We start from the raw sequence: 17786 nt of genomic DNA on the forward strand, positions 1-17786 counted from the left end.
ACCTAACCTGCTCCGGAGCAGGTTTGCCGTTCATCATACGTTACCATGGAGATCTACCCCGGTAAAAAAGAGAACCAGCGTCGTAGGACCGGAAACCCAGAGTTTACCCCGAAGTTACCTCGCTAAGCAAAGATCCGGCTTCGTAGTACAGGCCTCTGGCCTGCACTTGAGTCATTGTTGTTTAACCTGCAAATACCTCCAAAAACGTTTTCTTTTGAATTATGCTTGACAAAAACACTCCACACACTGAAAATGTAAACGTTGGCTTTAGGAGCAGGGGCCTCATGTATAACGCCGTGCGTAGGATTCACGTGGGAAGGTTGCTTACGTAGTAGAAATCCGAAAAATAGGTCCATACATTTTCCGCCACTTCCCGATTCACCAAATATTACGCACCGGCGAGGAAAGTGCGTACAGCACTTCTTACGCCGGTTTCCCTTTATAAATCACAACCGACTCGAAATGCGGTGCAGCTTTTGCGGGGTTCACGTAACGCCCATATTTGCCTAGAAATAGTCAAAGAAACGCCCATTCATTCATTCATTCTGACTGACTTTATGAAGAAGATCGCAGGAAATGACGACAGAACAGCTAAAAAAGACATCTCACACCGTGTCAGATTCTGGTTATTTTGGGGAGGTCGAGATAAATCATATTGTTTGGTGGATGCAGTTTGAACAGGGGAGCAGCATGGAGGTCGGATCGTCACCAAAATAAATAAATAAATGGCCCGAAAAAAGTTAATGACAAAAACAATACACATCCTTCCTCAGGCAGTGTGTTTGTACCGGGGACAGGAGACCCCCCCTTGATGAGAAACTGTAAGAAGTGAACGGGGAATCCCCCCGGTGTGGAGTCATGACGACTGGATCTGAATTATTTGTTTGTATTTTTTGGTGGTTTGTGTTCCAGCTGTCGATCAGCTGTGCTCAGCCTCTCCACTGCAGCCTGTGCGTCTCAACCCCCCCGCTGCAACTCTATATCCACCAGTTAAAGGAAATACAACTAATGTGTTGTGTTATATTAGCTGTACAATTGACCACATATGGTGTTCTTAGCTTCCATACCTCCTGTGTTTTACGAGCGACTTATCAAGTCTTGGCAAACGGCATAAAACACGATTAAACGTGATAGTATATAAAACCATGCTCGTATCTACAACCTATAGAAATGCAACACGACGTCAGTTTAGACGTAATTCTGTCCTCCTGCTTACCGCATCATTTATGAGAAAACATTTCATAACATTAACACAACATATTCCAGGTGGTTTTAAATAACATATCCGTATTTATTTATTTCTCCAAGTTATGTTTTTGTGTGCACTGAGGAGTCGCAAACAGGCGTTTGTTTAATCATTTTAAGATTGGCTTTAATCAATGTTGAAAATGAATTCTTCATAGGCTATATGATAAATGAGAGGTAACATTTTATTTATGGTATTATTTCCACATATTTCTCTCCATTCTTCCTTCTGCCAACGGTGTCGCAGTTTCTCTCTCTCCCGTTTTTGTGCTTAGTGCGTATGCATGGGTTAGAGTTTGCGTGGAGGACCGCACGTTTTCCCGTCAAGTTAGTATTTTATAAATCGCAAACTTTGCGTAGAAACTGGCGTACGCCATTTTTTGAGCGTATATCGCTTTATAAATGAGGACCCATGGTCTGCTTCTGAGAATGTCTGAAGCATTTCAAAATCCTAACATTGTTCTGTAAGAAAAAATAAAACCATCAATCTATAGTTTATGTCTGTAAAATGGACTCACCCTCAAAGAGTTGGTTATTTGCCATATTGCAATAACCAACTGGTGCCATATGTCATTGTTTCCTACTTTTTTCATATAGTATGTTTTTACTGGTAGCAGGACACAGTTACCGGTGCCTCTCTGCCCTGGTCGGCCTCCAGATTGCTGCTTGATGGCTGCCTGATAGCGAGTTGATTGACTGACTAGCTGTTCTCCTGAGAGGCTTCTGAGTAGAGACTCTTGACTGGCAGGTCAAGCAGCCCCCCGGCCCCCCCCACTGTGGTTATCAATTATCCGCCCTATGTGAAGAGAAACAGTCCTCTCATTCCTGCTCTGACACATCCTGACCTTTACACACTCTACAGCCGCTGTCAGCATTTGCACACATAACCTTTAAAATTGCTGCTATATCCTCGAGAAAATGACAGTAAATCATCTTTAAGCCACCATTAAAATTAATTGATTGCTAGTGATATCAGAAGACAAGACAATGGCCCTTAAGGTGTTAAGATTTAGAAGTAGGGCTGAATGATTTGGACAAAGTAACTAACTGCGATTATTTTGACTAACATTGCAAATGCGATATGGTTCACTATATATTGTACGGCCCTAAATAAGAGATAGACTTTCGTTTTAAACATATATCTGTAAGGATGTTGGTGAGATGAATGATTTGTTACAGACATTTGAATTAGTTGACAATCTGACATGCCGTCGCTCACTTTTTTCACCCTTTGTGTTTCACTTTTAGCTCATGGTGGGTATCATCCAGGCTGCCGAGCTGCCTGCTATGGACATGGGTGGAACATCTGACCCATACGTAAAGGTCTACCTGCTACCGGACAAGAAGAAGAAGTTTGAGACCAAAGTCCACAGGAAGACCCTCAACCCTACCTTCAATGAGCAGTTCATCTTCAAGGTACATCTTCACTTGCTTCTGCCTGATGCTCGAAAAGCTTTGCTCATTTCAAGTGACTTTGTTGTAGCTGGAGATCTTTTGGTTCCACTGACAATCTGATTTGCATGCAGCCGTGACTGCTGGGAAGGTGTGGAGACAGTAACCAGCTGGCACATTAACACGCTCCTGACAGAATATCTCTCACACACACAGTTGCACACACACACACGCTGAGGCTCAGTGTGATTGGGATTAACACAGGCAGATGCACCGCTACACCCTGGCCCTGCCTCGGCCATAATAGATGCATGGCTGTCGCTCAGCTGTGGAAAAAGTTTTGTTATTCACCCAACAGTGAAGAGCGCAGGTGTTTGGTGTTAGGTTAAGCATAATGTGATGTGATATCCATCTCAATACAAGGCTTATTTTTGTACATATTTTTCATAATGCTTGATTCCGAATGTGTGGCAGAGAAAAACAGGGAGTCTTATCTCTCTCACACTATCTATTCTTGTGTCGTAACAAGTCCTTTCCATTTAATACCTTTTTGTCCCAAAATTGAAGAAAAATCATGGATCAAAAGTTCCCACCTGTGTGTTAGCCAACCCAGGTTGCAAGCCTGATAACGGTGGCCTTTCGGTGGGGGGGCTGGAGGAGTAGTGATTGGTTTGGAAACAGCTAAAATGTCACCATCCACCCTCTCTGAAAACACACACACCTGACTCTGCTTGGCATTTAATTCTGTGTTGGACTAAATGTATGGAATTGAATGTTTATTGTAAGTCCTTATACAACAGAACTTATGATATTATCATGTCCTAAATAACAATGCAACAAATCAAGGCTCGTCCTACTGTCAACAAAATGTTTACATAATAAGCTTTACAAATATTAGAGTATTGAGAATGGATTGCATTACATCCCACATGTGTTCCTGGTACGTCAGGATCATTTTTTGTTTTTGTTGAATTATAAATAAGTAATGGCCGAGGTTAAAGAAACAAATTATGGATATACTGTTTTCTATGTCCTCGTAACTGGTTGCTAGAACTTGATATGTTAGCCTAGCCTGCAAACTTAAAACGTTGACGTTGAATTACAGGAATTGTTACCTAAAAGCACTTCTTATTTAGTCAATCATCATTTCATCATCATATTGTCGTGTTTAATGTTTTTTTGTTCTATTCTCAGAGCGCCTCTTTATTCCAACTTGTCAACGATTAGCGCTCCTTTACAAACATGACACTGTAAATGATGATGTGAGGCGGTTTGTCTGCTTTTAGCCCATTTTGATCAGTTTCTGTTGTTATCATCTTTAGGTTCCCTACGTGGAGCTCGGTGGAAAAACACTGATAATGACGGTGTATGACTTTGACCGCTTCTCTAAACACGATGCCATCGGCGACATCAAGGTGCCCATGAACAAAGTGGACTTCAGCCACGTAACGGAGGAATGGCGGGATCTGCTGAGTGCTGAGAAGGAAGAGGTAAGACTTCTGTGGGCTGACACATACCAAAAGTTCAATCATCACCAAAGAAATTTAAAATGAGTAGGTTTGAAATCATTTTGTGACACCTATCTCTTTGTCAAGGCTCAGATTTGGCAGCAGCTGCTTCATTATTAAGACATTTTATTATTGGTGCTTGCATTAGTGATATCCCAATGATTACTTTTACTTTGTTGAGCAAGCCAATTATGCTCGAACAACAAATGTGATGCCTGAAGTACTTCATCTCTCCTTGAAATGTCACTTAATCAGATGTCCACACTTCCCCTTCAATTAATAGAAGTGTGACTTTCCAGGCAGCAGTTCAGGAGATTCAATTTTCATGGTAAATGTCATGGCATATAGCACATGTTGCCAGGGAAACCTCATTTTTAGCATTACAGTGGTTAGATTTAAAGGTTAATTATAGCAGTGTCGAATCGCTGCTGGTGTTGTTTGAGTTGAAGGGCATCAGTATACTTCTTTCGTCGATTGTACAGCTGCACCTGATGATTCTACGCACGGCTTGAGACACAGGAGTGATGCTTTGCCGTGATAAAGCTAAGTGGAGAGGAGAAGCAGAAAAAAATGCTGCCTTCCACCTTCAAAAACATTGAAGCTTTCATTGTTACATTCATAAATCTTATCACAATTTGGCTCCGAACAGTAATTATGACTGCATACAAGTGATGAAAAATCCATCTCTCCTCTAGCTTTTATGCCACATTGTAAAAATCTGCAAATTAACCTGCCACAGTCAAAAGGACTCTTTTGTCGCTCGGCAGCGCTAGCTGTTGATGACTCAATTTAAAAGCACTTTATTTCCAATAGTTCAAAAGAAAAATTCACAACCAATAGCCTCACTTTAAAATCACAACTTGTCATTTTTACTTTTGTGTTTGTGCAGCCAGGGTGTGTTGGTAAAAGCCGGCTTTGTATACAACCTAAATCCCAGCTGTGCAGGAACCAATGTGTTTTCAACTGAACGGTAAGGCCAAAGTGCTGAAGGATAAGAAAATATTATTAATGGGATATGGGGAAAAAAACATCATACATGTATGAATGGGCATTTTATCGCTTTATTCAAAAGTTAATAGAAGTGACAAGAAATGAGGAGAAACTTAGATTGGATTTAATAAACTGCTGACGTTGTTGCTATTTAAGGTCATACCTTTTAACAGAAATACATATCTCTGCTCTTCCTTTTCTTATTTTCTGTGAAAGACTGGATACTTTTACCTCATCAGGCCTCTTTTTATATTGAAATATTCAAAGAAAACAGTCTGAGGAGAGAAATCACTCTCCTATTGAGCTGTTCACAACCCCTTGAATATGTGAAACATGTCATTCGGGAGTCAAACATTTTTCTTTAAATATATACAAAGAAAATAAAGCATTGAGAAAGCATATCAGTCCAAACGCACAAAGAAAGAGAAGTTCTTTCAGGTTGAAATCTCTTAACAGCGAGCTCAGTGGAGATTTAATACACCAAGGTGTCACAATTCTCTTAATCTTTAAGGTCAAATATGAAGTAAAAAGCTTTAGAAATGCCCTTTGAGTTGAAAAGGCAGCAGTTGGCCTTTTACAGTTCATTGTAAACACTAAAAAACTGTAATTACTCATTGGCCACTACCTCTCTCGCTGGCCTCCAGTCGAGCATGAATCAGTGTTGATTAAAGGCTAATGCATTTATTTATTGGTTTTTGTTGTGCAACTACTACAATATTTAGGGGGGTCTATAATGTTTAGTTTTTTTTTCTTTTTCGAGTGTGTAAAACCAAAGAAAATACAAATGAAACAAAAGGTGATACAGACATGATACAGAACTATACAAATGAATGCAATAACAAAACGAAATATGTAATTAATAATTGAATAATCTGTAGTATCATTGTCTGATATCAATAAACAACAAAGCTTTAGCTAATTACACATCCAAAAAGGGGTCGGAAGAAGTTCAAAACACACTCTCTGCAACCATTATCAGCACACTCATTGTGCATGATTGGAACTCGATAAAAGACTCCTGGAAAAAAACTAAGTGATAATCAAGTCCAATTTGACTCTGATTTATAATTTCCAATGAAAGTGACCACATGTGTTACCTGAGAGAGAGTTGTGTGTGCTCGTCGTGTTATAAGAGAGATGGCGAGAATCTGAATGGCTCTCTGTTCAGCCTGTGAGGATGAGGCTGTGTTTGTGATGGTGGTTTGTTTGAACAAGTGAAGTGATTGCAGTTTTTACAGCAAAAATAATGAGCGGCAAAGAAAAGTGAGAGCCAATATTAGAAAGCATTCAAAGCATAGCGAGAAACCAAATCCATAGCAGAAAACATGCAGGGACTTCTCGTACAATTGATCGGCTGCGACTATGACTCAGAGCCGCAGTGTGACTTGAAGCATTGCATTTGACATACAGTGTATTTTTGTACACTTCTTAAAGGTTTTGATGTGAGTATGGCGTAACCTAAATGTATAACACTTTGCCTTTTCTTCCTTTTGGATTGATATTGGTGCATAATGATGAATGTCTTGATTGTTAATGCTTTTTCATTCAAAGACTCATTGAAGTCCACTGATTGCCATTCCTATACCACTTGCAGATAAGAGTTATAAGAAAACATGAATGTATAATAAACCAAATCCATATATAAGATATATTATTAGAGTCTAGTGTTGTCTACATTATATTATAACAAGAGAGTACATATAATGTATTGTGTTGTGTTTTATTTGTATCGTGATATACAGTAAATCGTAAATTGTTCCTGTCATTAGGTATTTTACATTATTTTGTTGAGGTTGCCATCAAATGAATCATTTGATATTATCAACCTGCTAAAATTATTTTAGCAATTTAAATGGCAGTAGGAGTAATAGTGTGTTTGTTGTTTTTGTTATTTGTTTCAATTGTTTTCATAATTGTCCCATGTATTCAATAAGACAGCGGACATCTGGCTCAAATGATTATACATAACCTTGTTTACAGCTTGTCCTGCAGACCATTTGAAATATAGAGAAATATTGTGTACGCATATTTCCCTCCAAACCAAATGGTTTTCTATTCATCTTTTTACTTGTATTGCAGACTTATTATATCCTCGAATGAAAATGTGTATTTCTAGCAGTTTTACACTAACCACCAAAAGATGTGTGTTGATCTTTCCATGCATATTCGACAGAAAACAGCACTCTGCATAGAAATGTATGCACTTATAGTAACTGCAGAAACATCTATCTTATGTGAATGATATGCATATGTACACCCTTATACAAGTAAACACTGTAATGTATGTAAACAACTCTACAACCCACTGTCAATGTACTCTGGTTAAACCGTTAATATCTTTACTTTTTTAAAAGACACACTATCAGCTCATTAAAAGTTATCCTTCTGATTCACGTTAATATCGGCACATCCAGCTTGTTGAACAGAGCTTCAGGTTTGGTTCACTGAACAATTTCTAACGTGCTTTTGATGGGAATTTAGGAGCTATTTCTATCTCACCTCGCCTCTCAGTGATGCAGTTAATGTGGATTCAGTACTTGCTGTGTAAACAACAGTCCTCTCCTCTGCCTGTCCAACAGCAAGAGAAGCTGGGAGATATCTGCTTCTCTCTGCGGTACGTCCCCACTGCTGGCAAGTTGACTGTGGTCGTCCTGGAGGCCAAAAACCTGAAGAAAATGGATGTGGGAGGCTTGTCAGGTGAGAACAATTACCATAGCCTGTGTGATTGCACACTGACGTTCCCTCTGACAGGCCTTTTGTCTCTAATTATACATGCACTGCAGCACTCTCCTACAAGGTTATTTTTTTAACAACCGCCCTAACACATCACTGGTCACGATTAAAATGTCAAAGAAAAAGACATGGCTTAAGCCTAAAATGTTTCTACAAAAGTCCAGATGGTGAAGAAACTGTAATAAAGGTTGTGTAAAAGGAACACACATGCCACCCAGCAATGGTAGAAAGTACATTTACTCAAGTACTGCATTTAAGTACAGATTTGAGGTACCTGTACTTTCAGTATTTTCTTTCCACTACTACAGTACAGTACTTGACTACATTTCTGAAGGTAATATTCTGCTTTTAACTTTGCTATATTTAGGTGTATATAACATAGGTGTTTTAGAAATTAAGATTTGGATTCAAATCATTTCTTGCTATTTTCAGATCCTTTACAAAATATATAATAAATCAATTATTTCAAAAAATATAAAGTACATCTATCCAAAACAAAAACGAATCATTAGTTGCTATAATTTAAGTAATGTAATGACATAGTTTGCATTGCACACTTAATACTTACCTTTATACTTACTTTTAATACTTTAAGTACGTTTTCCTAATAATACTTAGATTCCTTTAAAATGTAATGCAGGACTTTAACTTGTAAGAGTATTTGTGTTGTTTATGTTTTTGTATTTAATGTAATGAATCTGAATACTTCCTCCATCACTGGGAAACACTAATGATGAGAGCATAAGGAAGACAAGATGTTGAGTAAAGAATGGACCCAGAAGAAAAAATAATCCTATTCCTTCTGTGGCGTTCCTCCAACCGTGCGACCATGCAGCATTAGGATCAATAGATGACATTTATCACAATACAGTCAGGTCTGAATACCGGTCTGATGTCATGGTAACTGAATGTGCCGCAGATGACAGCACAAACAACATGGAGTCAGTTTCCTTCAAAGATGGTCTGTTGATTCATTAAGGGATAAGAACTTGGTAAATCACTGATAGGACGAGCACAAATTCACAGTTGAAGTCTTGTACCTTGTTTTTAACATTTTACCGTGAGGTGCAAAAGAAGGATTCTCCTTTTTTACCACATGAAAAGGTGAAAACGGTGCATATTAAACTGGATTTTTGAAACCACACCATGGTTAAAAGCTACATTTCGCCCTAATCTTTGTTCTACTTTCCCTATGTCTATATCTTTTGTAATTGTATGTTCTATATTATTGAATTGTATGATCTTTTTTTCTAAGTCACTTATCATAATACTTCATAACTGTCACCCACTTTAATAAAGCATTATAATACCACTATAATGCCATATAATGTGATCATAAGTTACTCTAAATAGGTGCTCTGTAGCAATATAATTAGGAAGGAAGATATCATACCTGCAATTATAAAAAATTAAGATACTTGATCTTATAAATTCAAATAAAATGTATTTTGATTTGTTGTTATGATTATGATTGTTGTTATAAAGTGTTATGAAATGTTTGGAGGACATCTCACCACTCTTATAACATACTATAAGCAGATTTTAATGAATTTAAACTGTGTTCATAATGCATTTTAGACAGGGGCTTCATAGAAAGTGTTAGCATTGTTATAGCTCTAAAAAATAAATATATTTCATTTGACGATACATGAATAATCAGACACTCTCGCACAGACATCAAGAGCCCTACATGCACACACTCAGAAACACAAATGCAAAATCACACAATGACCCCCCCCCCCCCTCCTCTCCATCCTGCCTTTCCTTGGACTTTCTTGAGTGGTTTCATTTTAAAATTCCCCGGTGTGCACTTCCCCCGCCTTCACTCTTTCTGTTGCAATCACCATACACCTGGGTCCAATTCTTCCTGCCTGACAGCCCAGTCCTCTATATAAGCCCAAACGTCATGCTGTACAGTAACACCTGTTAAAAGCTCACAGCTTCCTTTCATCTACTAGACCAGTGCCAAGCAGCCACCCTCCTGTAAAAAATAAACCTTCCTCGGCTGCCATTTTATGCTACTGGCATTAGCTCATCTGCGCTCATTTGCATCATGGGATTTTCAGTCATATCGCCTAGCCAATATAAAAGGTGTTAATGTGTTCACTTGGAAGGCCAGCTTCCTCTCAAACAGAGACGGAAAATAGCAGAGAACCCAGACAGTTTGACACATACTGTATGTAACATTTAATTAGATTTTTTTGTATCAGTGTGATTATAGGGTGCATTTTTAACATACGGTTATAGTACAATACATGTTTTTAATTACACACATTCAGAATATACTCTGAATTACAGTTTGTGTTTTGATTTTCCTGAGTTGCAACTGCTTCTCTGCTCCGAGAATGGACTTAAAAGTGGAGCAGATGGATGAAATAATGGGCAGGTCTGTAATAACAATAATTAGCCTCCATCCACAGGGCGTCTTAAGGAGGACGACATGTAATTGATGGCCTGGGATCAGCCTTCTCCTCTATTGTTATCCTGTTTACCATGCCTAATTATGGCTAGCAGAGGAAGATGTGGGTATTATCATTAACCAATGTATAATCAGAAATAATTCTTTTGATTGTCTCCTCATGAAACATCCCTCCAAATCTTCCTCCATGCTCTCTCTCACAAAAACAGACTTTGTTCATTTTAGTTGAAAAAGTACAGTTGATTTTTTTGTTTGGTGCTGTTGTTAATTGATGCGCCGAGCAGCATACTGTTTAGCTGTCGTCTCAAAATAATCCCAGCCTCATTGCAGACAAGTTGATTTCCTCTCTGTTCCGTAGCCGACACCACGGCATTACAATACATCTCCCTTATGTTGAGTTGTAGGCAATCAGAATTCAAAGAATCTCGAACTCCAGTGGGCGGTGCATTTTACAGTTCTGCCAAACAGACTAAAGACTACAAAGTGAGTTATAAAGGAGATGAATTGCCGTAGCAGGCTAAGTCATCAACACGCCTTTCAACCGCCCACGGATGTATGGTGTTATTCTGTGCTAAGGGGCAGTAAGAATTTCACTTAACGCTGTTTAAAATGGTGCATTTTACAAGCCGCCGTAGTGTTTCCCCTGGCATAAAAGATAAGTCAGGCTCACAACTGTGTCGGACACAGAGGCTAAGTGTCTGTAAGCAGAATGAGGACATGTGGGTTTATAGAGGTAATGGAAGCAAAAGTGTTTTGTCCCACCTTCTTTGTACCTCTGAAGACTTCCCAGGGCTGTGAGGCGAAACATAACCGATAATGGCTCCACTGTGGGAGAGGCTATCAAAGCACACAGGCGCTGGTGTCGCTGGTAATGAAGCCACACTGCCCCTACCTGGTGCTAAAGTTCACCTTCAAGCCTCGGGGCAGCAGGGCTTATTTGTTTTGGTCGTACTCACAGGTTAACTTTGAGGCAGTATTGAGATAAACCAGCCCAAAGAGACGGAAGCAATTTATTAGTGATAAGGAAATGCATTACCTTTTAGATTACAATCATCAAAATATAAATAAACTAAATAATCAACTATAACGTTCAATTATAGGTGGAGATATCCAGTAGCAGTACATTAGTTTAAATTAGCTCCACTTGTATTAGCTGTGATGGACATTAATGCATCAAAAATCATAATCCAGTTATTTATTATAAATGATTCTGAAATGGGCCATTACACACCAGAAGTACTTTTACTTTTGACACTTCAAGTATATCTTCATGTCAATACTTTTTGGAGTATGGTTTTGAATGCAGGACTAGAGAATAAAGAGTATTTTTACAATGTAGTATTGCTACTTTTCTGTTAGTAAGAAATCTTCCAGAACTGGATGTACAGTATACATAATGAAAAGCAGATGAGTTACAGGAACATGTATATGCTCCTATGACAATAATATTCTCTTGAAATGTCACAATGATGTCAGTTTTCATGGAGGTGGTTTATGTGCATCCGAGAAGATTTCCACTGTAAATTGTGTTTGTGTGCCATTCTGCACTGATATGAGTGTGTAAAACTAAACCGACAGTTACCCCTGGATTCACCAACCATGGCAAATCCAAACTGATGGGAGGAAAGCTGAGATGACAGCAGGCTATATTTAACCCTGCTTGTATTATTGTTCATTTGCCACCGCTCTACTAGCGCTCGCAGCGGCCACAATTATGAACAACATTTTGAAGAAGGAAAATAAATGTTTCTTGGGCATAATGTATTTTTGAATCCCTGCCGGGTAGACACCACCCTCGCCATCAAATTACACCCATGAAAGACTTGCATAAACATACATCCAAACACAAATAAATAAAAAACAGCAGCTGTGCAAAGCTTCATCAAAAAGTAATGACAGTCTATTTGGCCTTGTTTAAAATGGATACTGCAGTGGGGATGAAAGTGTTTTTGTTAGTTCACACTGCAGCTGATATGGCTCAGAGCTCATCACTTATCCAGAAACCTGCCTCCAGCCTCCCGGGGGAAATGTATGGACCGCTGATAGTGCATCGCCTCATAAAACTATGGCCAAGATCCAGGACTCAGATGAGTAACCCTCAGGATAGTGAAGTCGAGCCTCTGCGCTTTATACATCCGTGAGTAAGCGCTGTTGCATCAGGAGCGCTGCCATTCTTCCATGAAATGGGACAGATTACATCCGTCTGGGATAAGGCGGTAAAATGGGCAGGATATGAGGTACGGCGAGCCTCCAAAATCTCAATAATGCCAAACTCGCATCTGCTGGCCAGAAAGATAAGGAGCAGTGATGAGGAGCCACAGGTGTGTTTTCTTTTCTTAAACCGGAGAAAGGTTATCTTGCATAATCCTATTCAGCTGTTGTACTGTGTGTCGTCAAGCAAAGTCACCAATATGAGAGGATCCTTTACATAAACTGAACATGTTGTAGCAGTCACTGTCGTAGCAATATCTCCGCAAATAGTATACAATGCGATAACACCCTCCAAGAAAGTGCAATTGTCTTGTTTTAAAGATCCCATGTCATGCTTTTTCGGTTATTACCCGCCCCCTTGTGTGTTATGTAGCTTTTTATGCATGTAAACGGTCTGCAGAGTCACAAACCCTCAAAGTACACCCTGTAGTGAGTAAAACTCTAACACAGAAAATACCTGTCTATGCTGCCCCAGAACGCCTCGTTGGAGATTTTAATTTTCCATTTTTTTCTTCCATTGTCACAGTGACGTAATGACGACCAAATGGACCAATCCGTGGAGCTCTTCACACACACACACACACTCACTCAGCCTTATCTTTTCTCTGCCGTGGACTCATCAGAACAGACTGGGCGAGCTGACCAATCAGAGCACAGTGCGCTCATAGGGAGGGGGGGGCGTTTAGGACAGAGAGTGAATACACATACTATACAGAGATGCTGTATGAGAAACCAATGTGAGTTTGGGACATTGAACAATGTAAATATATTCTAGTAGACCTCAACAATGGTTATGATCAGTAGAAATGGCCATGTCATGGGACCTTTAATATATATGTTCCCTAGCACTCACTAGCTCTTCCCTGCATTACAGGACAGATGCTGCTTTGTTTCTATGTCTTCTACATGGATCATTAACTGTTGATGATGATTTGCCTGGGACATGAACCTTTAGTCTCACTCTCATTGGAACATTTCATAACACTATTAAAGATCACTTTTACAATATTCTCATTTTAATATGAGGCTGTCCTTTTTGTAGTGTTAATTTACTAAGCTGACATTATTTCAGCCAGCAAATGTGGGAGTCTTTGACTGGAGATATGAAGCCTTGTTTTGTCTACCATTGTCTTCAAGGACCTTTTGTCAGGAAAAGTCGGGAAACTTCAGAGTGGTAAATGTGCCACCATTGAAACCCACAGATGTGACATGCACGAACAGAAAGCTTGACAAGTCAATGTGACGAATGTTTACATTAGACCCTTATTACCTTTTACTTTTTCTCAGCCTTTGTGCTTGACTTTCTGTAAACCTCTGTGAACTTGATGAGACAGACTTCTGCCTACGCAGGATTACTTTTAAAAAAGAACAAAGGAGGTTATATTAGCAATGAAAGCCACCTGTGGCTGATCAAACAAAGGAAACCCTCAGAAACTTTACTCATGCAGACAATCTAAGGGAGGGAAAACGTGACAGCAACTGATTCGTGCAAGTTCAGTGCAGAAACATTACAAAATACTTTAGTTTATAAAGATACGCAAAGAGTTCTCAAACTAAAACTTTGATCCAAGACAATGATTTCAAGGATAAAAGTATGGAGGTTTCAAGTGTTCATATTTCTGTTTTAAATGTACTAGTTGAGGCTGGAGAACTTCCTCATTTAGAGAGGGTTGGATGTATTATGGCCTGAGCACACGACCCTCATTCACTGTTTTTCCCGCCCCAGCTCTCCAGCTCTTCTCAGCAGGAAAGTAATTATAGACGCCCACTCTGAAAGGATCCTGTTACCTTTTCACTCATGTCCTCTATTTATTCTCTCTGCTTTTCTCCCTCTTACTTTGTGTGTTTTTTTCTCTCTGTATATTCATAATAGATGCATAAACGCAGGGCCGGCCCTGACCAATTTGCCGCCCTAGGCAAGATTTTAGCTGGCGCCCCCCCCCTCCAAAATGCAGACACTCACTATGATTTGTGCGTCCACGGTTGTGGCATGACCACCAAAACAAAGATATTGACACAAGATGTGTGCAACTGTATTTAGTTTCCAATCCATTTGAACATGATTTAAGTGGGGGGGGGGGACCTCACCTCCTCTAGGGGGGTCCGGGGGCATGCTCCCCCGGGAAGACTTTTTTTTTTTAATATTGAAGTTAAAAGCATCAATCTGGTGCACTTTGAGAGCAACATTAGGAGATCTATGGATACATCTCTCAACACCCATATGAAACAGAACTGTAAGCAGATTTTCTTTTTCTTTATGGATGTTTTACAAATCACTCCCCTTTCAAACTGTATTCTTGTTTATTAATAACAACTTTTTGTACTGTCAGTATTTTATACCTGTTTTTCACCTATTCTCTTATTTTTTTATAACTATAATGATCATATAAAGGTGTGCCTTTACCTCACTGAGCTGAGCTTATCAGAGCCTCTCAGTCTTTCAGGAGAGAGCTCTCCCCCCCGCGGCCGCTTACACAGTAAATTCCAATGTTAATAAAAACACACAGAAGCTGTGTACGTTTTTTGGGAGTTTGATTTATTTTTAAATGAATACAAATACAAAATTAAAACCTATAATTGCACACTAAAACCATTATTTAAAAAAAAGAACAATTTCACATAAACCTCTGGTTTTTACTGGGACTGGGGCAGTTCAACTTGATTTTGGGGGGGGGGTGTGCCATAGTTTATGGGAGCTGTATGCAATATAGGCGTAGTTCTGTTAGTATAAGATAATAAGATGTACTTTGTTGATCCAAAATTGGGAAATTGTGTTGTTATGAAATAAAAAAAATAATATTTTTTAAATTTCTAACTTTTTATTTTTTTCAATTTTCGGCGCCCCCTATGGGTTGATGCGCCCTTAGCATTCGCCTATACTGCCTATGCCGAGGGCCGGCCCTGCATAAACGTGTCTGAACGTCTAAAATCACGTCCATATCCCCCTACATTTAATGAAAGATGAATGGAGCTAAGCTTGTTCTAGTTTTTCCATTGCTAGAAATCTCATAATGTTCCAGCTAAAAGGGGGATATTTTCCAGTGTGGAAAAAAAGCAAACAAAATAATCAAAAACAGGAACGTTGCTAAGACTTTGCGCATATTGGATCCAAGGAGAAATCCAGATGATCAGATCAAGCAGTGTTGCAACAACTAATTATAAGCTCTGATTCAAAGTCTTAATCTTTATTCAACTGATGCACAGCTCTAAGGTTCAGTAGTTAGGGGATATCGCCAGCCTAAGGCAGAGGACTACGTCATTAGCAACTTTGAGATTATTATGGTTATTTGTTTTTGTCTTTCTCAAAGCGCTGCGTTATATTAAACGATAAATGACACACAGTTTTTTGCATTACGCAGCGTCCACACGGCGGCGTGCGTTGAAGCTTGCAGGTGGGCGTGTCTGAAACTCGACCAACAACCAATCACATGAATCTCCCGCCCCGGACACAAGGGCACGCGGTTTGTTTGGCTAGAGCTTGTACTGGCATATGATTTGATTGGCTGACGCTTCCGTCGAAGCTTCAAAAGTTGAACATTGCTCAACTTTTGAAGCGAGCAACGCTCCCACAATGCAGTTCGGCGAAGCGTGACGTCACCCCATTCAAAGTGAATGGGCAGAAGCGTTGAAGCTTCAACGGACACCGTCGTGTGGACGAGCCGTTAGTTTTCCCCCTGTAGTTGGTATAGCTGCCATGATTGTGGGCCGAGATGATTTAGCGTCATAAGGCAGCCTTCGCATGTGGAACCATTCAAAATGTGGGCAACATTGTTCACACTGCAAACCACAGCCAATGTGGTTATGTGTTCATTTATCGCATTTAAATTGATTTATTCGTGATGAGAAAAGTCAGTTTTTGCTGTTTCCCTCACAACTAAGCTGTAAAATAGTGTTGATTAACTCAAGATATGATGAGCATAAAGTGTGAAAAACACAAATTGTATTGTCTGTGAGGGAAAGTGGAAGCAAGCGGTGATAAGAAATCAGCCATGCTTGTCTATTAATGCCTTGGTTACAGAAACCTGTTTTCTTGTATACTTGAAGAAATCAAACCACTGCATAAAGTTGGAGGTGAAGTTGACACGTTGCAGTTAACCAGCTTAGTTTTGAGTCATGACGTGTCACCTTAAGGCATGATTGTCACGCAACCCACAAGGACTGGTGATTGAATAAGTAGGTGATTGATTTCTCACTTTCAGCAGCAAACGTTGTATTCAATGGGGAAAGAAATGAATGAATAAGAAGATTGCGTGTTTTTTTAATCACAGTTATCATTGAATCCTCATGATCCTTTTGATGCTTTTTGAATGCCTCTGAAAATGATTGGAACTTATTACATTCTTCTACTGCCCATATCTCAGATTGATAAGGATCTCTTTGATTTTCAATTTTAACAGCCTTACCTAGTCCTTGTAATGGTCCGATTAAAGCGTGTTTTTCTCTATTTGAAAAGTTGATTGCTGCTCTTGTGAGTTTTCCCTCTGAGGCCAGAACAAAGTCACTAACTCTCCTCTTCTCCAATTTAGTTCTGATGACAATTTGGAGGATGTAAAAAATCAGCAGGAGTAGTGTAACATCATAAACGAAAGCAATTGGCGATTTGCTGTTTCCCCGACACACTCAACTGATTGCAACAGACTGGATGAGGATGAAGCGGAGCACTTGTGGGCCACTTGAGATGGCATTCGGACAGACGAAAATGAGCCTCTTGAATTGGGAAGGTTAACTGAGTGATGTAAACACAGGCCTCTCATCATGGCCATGCTCTATTTATAACAACTCCCTGTTTATAAATCCAACATTTTCTCGCTGAAGGTTTTTAATCAATATGTTTTGTATAAAAACGATGGATAAAATGTCGATAAAAGTGGCGATCTCAGAGAATGATCACCCAGCTGCAGTTCCCCTCAGCTCATTAGTGTTGTTTTCCGATACAGCAGCCAGAAAATACCTCTGATAAATCCACTTTACACTACCTGGCCAACACCAAATGGCAGACAGACAAAGCTAACAACTAGCTTCTGAACATAGTGGAGCACTTAGCAGCTAAACAAATACACAGGAGTCAGTGGAGACCAAAAACAGAGCTTAAAGCACAGTGAATATTGGAATGAATCAGGAAACACAACTTCAAATGAAAGGTAATGTTGCTGTGTTACTGGTTGTGTAAATGAGCAACTGTTAGCAAAAGTGTTGACTTATTCCACTTCCGTCGCCTAAAGAAGTTAATGCTGGATTAATGGTTATGATCTCGTGTAGGACAGACTAATACATAGTATAGTAATACA

The 17786-nt window shown here is 39.4% G+C and overlaps 1 protein-coding gene across 3 annotated transcripts in view; it reads left to right on the forward strand.

Annotated features, from left to right (window-relative positions):
- syt1a (synaptotagmin Ia) overlaps positions 1–17786 on the forward strand; it is a 193841-nt gene that overhangs the window by 167746 nt on the left and 8309 nt on the right. For all 3 annotated transcript variants that reach the window (XM_034225858.1, XM_034225857.1, XM_034225859.1), the window contains 3 exons: positions 2494–2661; positions 3960–4127; positions 7715–7832. In XM_034225858.1, coding sequence (XP_034081749.1) covers positions 2494–2661; positions 3960–4127; positions 7715–7832 — 454 coding nt within the window. The remainder of the gene's footprint in view (positions 1–2493; positions 2662–3959; positions 4128–7714; positions 7833–17786) is intronic.

This window comes from Gymnodraco acuticeps, unplaced genomic scaffold (genome assembly GCF_902827175.1).
Source record: "Gymnodraco acuticeps unplaced genomic scaffold, fGymAcu1.1, whole genome shotgun sequence".
NCBI lineage: Eukaryota > Metazoa > Chordata > Actinopteri > Perciformes > Bathydraconidae > Gymnodraco > Gymnodraco acuticeps.